Here is a 6150-nt window from a genome sequence, read left to right on the forward strand (position 1 = left end):
TATATATATATATATATATATATATATATATATATATATATATATATATATATATATGTTGCGTTTCATCTAATGTATGGTGTGTAACACTTCAGTGCGAGGGGAAGTTATTCCGAAGCGGTTTCTTTCAGTACTTGCACTAGTTTAGTGTCAGCACGAGGCCCCGTGGTACATTCTGTTCAGCACGACGACTTGAGCAGCAGAAGAGTCAATTCTTCCTGAATAAGAAATGGGGTTTGTATCTTTCAAGTGAACTTGATGAAACCTTTTCTGCCTGGATCCACGCAGTATGCGTGGCGCGAGGCAGAGGAAAATGTCACTGGCGGCAGTGCCGCGGAAACCTGACCGACATCCTGAACTCTAAACATTCTATATGTAGTGCATATGTGTTTAGCAGGAACATACTATTAGCACTTGTATAATATGGAATACCCCAGAACCTAGATGCAGTTAAGCCATTGAACTGTACACCCTCTTAACATATGCAGCTTATACGTAGATACCTACAGGCATATATGCGTAGAAAACTTTATCTCATCTGCAAACCGCACAATTTTGTAGCTCCCTCAGGCCGAGAACAATAGATACGGATCTGGATGTGGCTACTGCTGTCAGGTCGGTGTTATGAAACGCCACACAGCATTTTATTTGCACAGATTCTCGGCAAGTTGGCCCCGTGGGAAGTTTAAGACGGCAGTTGAGGCGTTTAACTTCGCATACATGCCAAGGAAGCAGATACACTAGCCCCTAGTCAGTGGTACACCTTGAGAAAGTTAGCAATTTCCAAGGGGGGTAAGATTCGATGAGTTGTGCACGTTTACGCACTTACCGGGATTCCATTGACTTAGCAGGGAGAGTAGTGCAGTGCATCAGCTATGGGCGTCTAATTTTGGGTGATTTGGTGAGGTTGAGAGAGAGGCGACAGTGGCTCGCTTCGTTCGTCCGCTGCTAAGGATATCGTGATGGGGCTGTGAATGCCGTTTGGGGAGTCGTGAATAATACTCTCTGAAGCACAAGATGGAGATACACTGGAGGATCGCCGTAGATTTGTGACTGACTGACTGATTGACTGAGGGCGCGCGGTGACTAAGGACGGTGTGTATAGTATTTCGGATGAAATGAAATAGCTACTTCGAAAGAGAGAACATTAAACATGGGGGCCTGCACTTTTTGCAGACCAAATGTCCTGTGCTGTTCAGCCATAACGCTCGTTGCACGCGCTCCATTGCACGTCCTGTCTGTGCCGCCTGACGGTTAGATTATCTACCTATTAAATACAATTTTGAGGCATTTAACATACACTTTCAATATTTTAACAGCATAGGATTACTGGGTTTACATGATTAACGCAGTTTTCCTCTACCTGTGTACACCAGCAATCGAACCAGCGGGCCCCTCTACCAGTCGGCCCGCTGCTGGGCCTATGTGCGCTTGTTTGTGTTTGAATGTGTAGCTTCAGTTAAATATTATGCATTATTTATATTATATATACCCATTAAAAATTGTTGCAAGTGCCGACGTGCTCACGGGATAGAAGATTGCAGACTTGGCTGCGTCGACCGGCGATCGGTTTTCCGTGATTGCCGCAAAAACTCAGTCTAACTCAACTCCTTTAGAAGAAGAGTTGCAGCTTCAGACATAATTCTACGACGTATCCCCTTCATAGAGGAGTGTAGCCGTGCTGCAGTCGTCTGGCTTGCGGCCTGGAGGGCCCAGCTATATTCATCATTGCCTTTTTCACTCACCAGAAGACGCTTATCCTTGCTCCTTTTCAAGACTTAACTGCCTACAGTTTCTTACTGCATATGTTGCTTTTCTTATAGCTGCAACACACGCCTGCTTTCAGCTGTCCTCTGATAGTCAGCTGCGCTGCTAAAAGGACAAAATGCCGCCCCTAAATCTTGACTTGCCGCGGGATTCGTTTACACGGAGGTCCACAGACCTCAAGGCAGGCGACTGGTGGATACTCGGGTCTACTGATTATGCTGTGGTCGGTGAGCGTCCCCTTTTTGATATTCCCAGTTCATGCACAGTCGACTCTAAGCTGCAAGACTGCAGAGTTTGTCTGAGCATGTCTGAGTGGACTGTGGACAATAAGTTTATCAATAGTCCAATTCGACAGATTACCTGAATGACGTCTGTTCGGAAAGCTTCACAACTATACAGCTGTGTGTGAATACTTTTGTGCGAAGTACAACGGGACGCCAACGCTAAGTGTCTCGAACCCTCCCGTTGCTTGAATTTGCAGACCCAACAAGGCCACGGACTTCAAGCGATCTTGTGCGGCGTTTTGAGAGACCGAAGCAACTCGCAGATGACTTGTACGATTCAGGCTGGTACGCCGCCAGCCCCGGTTCGAGGGTGTTCGGCTTCCCTGATCGGACGAGGTACAGCAGCTTCCGCATCCAGCAACAGCCTGAGTATGAGGGATTGAAAGGCGGTGACGTCTCCCGAGCCCTGCAAAATAAGTCCAGGTACACAAGGGACCCAGTTGCAGATGCGAAAGCGCCCAATCTTCTCCCGTCTGTTTCTCGCGGGCAGAGTTCCTTCATCAGCGTTCCTGCCCGCAAAAGTTCGATTTATGTTCCAGGCGGCTCTTCAACCAATGTGACGTACCATGCAAATGTGCCCTCCTTTCGCGCCATTGTGAAACAAATGCAAGAAGATTCTCAACGCCGTCGCCCTAGCGAAATCAGTATACTGTCACCGGAAGGGCAGAGCAGCACGGCAAGAATACCCAGCATTTACTCCGCAAATACTGAACTCACGATCAGCTTTACAAGGAACTCCAGCTCCGGAATTAAGGATGAGTTGAACCCACGAAGTGGGACGGGAAGCATCAGCTCCATGAGCTCGACAGATTCCGTATACCACAAGCTAGCACGAGAAAGGCTCAAGAGAAGCTTCACTCGCCTGGCTTCCAGAATGAGCACTTCAGTTTCCCGTGGACAGGTAGAGGAATCAGACGCGGATGTAAGTTTCTCTCCCATGTCCTTTAATATCCTTAAACGAGGCGGGGGGGCAAGCAGCGACTTTTTCCGGAACCCTTTTCTGCCTTGCGTGCGCAGGTACCCCCAAAGGGAGATGGCGTGGACCCTGCTGTTACCGAAGTCCGCCAACAAACAGTAACTGTCCTGAAACAACTGGAAGAGAACGCTCATCTGGTACACAAGGAAATGCGTAACTTGCAGAGGGCCGCTGAAGTTGCAGAGGAGCTGGCGTCTCAAGTGAAACCTGAATTAGAAGCGAAAAAGCGTCGGGGTGGATCGCTGAAAATGCCAAGCGGTCCACGAGATCGATTGGGTATTGGCAACCTGCAGGTGTTTGGGTTAGAGATTGTAGAGCCTCACGCTGCTATGACAGATACTCAGCTCCAGGAAGTGCAGAAAGCAGCGGAGGCTGCACGAGAGCAGCGCCAGAATCGACTTGAAGCCCTTAAGCGGCTCCAAGACCATTTAACCATTGCCCGCGGTGAGCATGTGCTGACACAGCTGTTCGGCTGCGTTTTTTTCTTCATATACAACCCTATATGCTCTTCCGTCCCTCTCCATAAAGGATCAAAATGCACAACTAAGCTCTGGGCCCCTCACTCCGCCTTGAAGTTACAACCCAAAACGCACGCTTGTTATCCTTTGTTCAATAATATTCCATAGTAACTACGGTGGAGCAGTCCCTCCCTTGCGTTGTTTGCCTGCTTCAGAATGCCAAGAAAAATTCAGAAGAGCCCCACCATCTACAATATCTGCTGCATTCAACACCTTCGATATGGTAGCGGGGCACTGGTCAAGTTGGGATCCGCACGCGCCTTTGCTTCTGCCGGTGGCGCTCGCGGCTCTCGCTTGTACAATGTCAGTTTCACTGCGCTTGGCTCTCTGGTTTGCTCCATGCCTATTACACTGCGTCTAACCGTCTGGTCTGGTATCTATTCGTTTGTCAGCACGTTTTGTTGCGGGGCCAAATGACGGCTCATCGTTGTGGCAGCCGACGGGGAGCTTACATATCAAGAGCAGTTTCTCTTGTGCTTTCTGTTTGTGCTCATAGGGCATACGACGTTTGCGCCACCGGTTCCACTGAGGTAGCAGCTCAAACCCTTGCAAGCTTATTGTTCCATACTGGTTCAGGGAAAGCAGCTGAAAAAATGGTAAAGCGCAGTTTACGGCATTCTGCAATGCACGATTCCATGTTGGAACACAAGGCACTCGTTGAGAGAATGGCTGTGAAGATGCTTGCTCTGGTCCTAGATCACGACGCCAGGTCAAGTCGCCGTGCTTCCTCCCAGCTACAGGTTCCGCGAGGAGAGCGCAGTGCCCCTGTGTTGACCAGCACGCAAGATGGGGCTAAAGATCCCACAGGTGCAAATGCACCAAAGCGAGCTTGCTTCTTCAACATTGTATCTGTGGCTCAGGAGGCAATCTTGGCTATCCATGTACGTCAGCGTACCTTGTCTCTATTTGCGCTTAGTTTTTACTCTACACCATTGTTTTTTGAATTCAGTGCGCTGCTAGAGTCCATGGCATTGCTGCTAAACTACGTGTTTCTGGCAGTGCAGTGACGTGTTGGAGATGTTGGCATCTAAGCAATATTTGTGAAACGCGTTTGCATGTTACGCTACTCTTCAGGAGGCCGGCGGTCGCCGAGGGAAACCCGTGTCTCTAGAGCGCGAAGCAGAACGGAATCGCGACCCAAGAATTAGTCGCAATGAAAGAGCTCTGTTGGTGAAGCTGGAGTTTGCGTTTTTGGAGCTGCGCTTGCTCCTGAACAGACTTATGGCTCTTCGCCTGGCACTCAGCGAGCTGGGGTGCACGCAGCACGCATGGGAGCGAATCAATGAGTTTAACGTACGCGTAGCGGATTTTTTAGGCGACCTGAAGCATACCGGCACACAAGTGGACTGACATGCTGCAACATTGGTTTGCAAGGCGTTATATACAAATTTTTTTGTTTGTACAACCTTGTATCCCCCTGGCTCTAGCTTTTCCCCTACAGTGATATTGAGTGCTGCGCTCCCCATTGTCCCCTCTTCGCCGCATATTTGATTATTAGGTTCGTTTGTCAGCGGCACAATTTGTACAGAAGCCGTTCGCCCGGCTTCAGCAGGTATTTGCATCTTCGTTGGTAAACAACCGATCGTACGTGAACGTTTCGCCGTTTGTTCTTTTGAAAGCCCTGCCGCGTTACATCTAACACGCTACACGGTTTTTTTTTTCAAATGCTTCCATATTGCGAGCGCGAGCGTGAGGGAGTAGTGTACAGTGGCGTATACGGTGGCGACGCCGCGCCACATGCCCAAGCCAAAAGGTTATTTGCGCAAGAAGGCTCTCTCGAATGTATTGCAGCGCAGAATCCCTCGTGGAGCTAACAAATGCAGGCGTTGATTACAGTCCTGTTTGCCGTTGGGTCTTGCTCCAAATGTCATGCAAATGCATATTAATGCATTTTTATGCATTGTAACACTGTTGAGAGGAGTGTAAAATCAGACGAAGAGGAAACGTGGAAATATTAGCATTCGCGCCGTTTCATCTCCTGCAATCGTCGTATCAGCATTAAGCCACGAAATGTTGTGTTCCCACTAGAAGCAGAAGAAACTAAAGATGGAATATTTTGGCATTCTCATATTCACATTTTGCCACATAAAGTGCGGCTGACAGTTTCTCGGGGGCCTGTATTCTCATCGGCACTGGATCCCTTCCCTTCATCCACTCACAACAAGATAAGCAAAAAGGATAGTAGCAACTTAGCTCGCCATAAAGCAAGCACATGCTGAAGTACAAACCGCTAAAGTATGACTCCGAACGGCGCACCCGACTATGTAGCACGACTGAGCTTTCCTGTAACGTGCTCTGAAGTTGATCCATGGCACTTTCTGCGCGCAGCCTAGCTTCTGATAGCCAATCAAACGTTTAACCGTTGTCTGCAGTGTCAGGCAAGTATAAAATAGAGGATGTTAGCAGCAACTGTAGCTCTCCGGGTGCATTTTGAAAACAAATGAACACCTCTGGAGGAGCGAGGAGCCCCTTCAGTGCCACGCTTCGATGCGACAGCCACTGGCAAGGGCAGAGGTATTCATATTGCAGTATTCTCGCTGTAACATGAGTTAGCGCAGAGTTAGCTGAGGAGCCTATTGACAGCTTTGGCATGCTGCGCGTAAGC

At 48.7% G+C, this 6150-nt stretch overlaps 1 protein-coding gene across 1 annotated transcript; it reads left to right on the forward strand.

The window, feature by feature from the left end:
- Positions 1-1885: 1885 nt before the first annotated feature.
- EMH_0065030 (uncharacterized protein) lies at positions 1886-4895 on the forward strand (the record flags this gene model as incomplete). Its single annotated transcript, XM_038022572.1, has 6 exons — positions 1886-1994; positions 2249-2973; positions 3069-3471; positions 3701-3848; positions 4042-4426; positions 4620-4895. 6 exons carry the CDS (start codon positions 1886-1888, stop codon positions 4893-4895), a joined length of 2046 nt encoding a protein of 681 aa, XP_037878426.1.
- Positions 4896-6150: the final 1255 nt, after the last annotated feature.

This window comes from Eimeria mitis, genomic scaffold, assembly GCF_000499745.2.
Source record: "Eimeria mitis Houghton genomic scaffold, Emh_scaff3339, whole genome shotgun sequence".
Lineage (NCBI taxonomy): Eukaryota > Apicomplexa > Conoidasida > Eucoccidiorida > Eimeriidae > Eimeria > Eimeria mitis.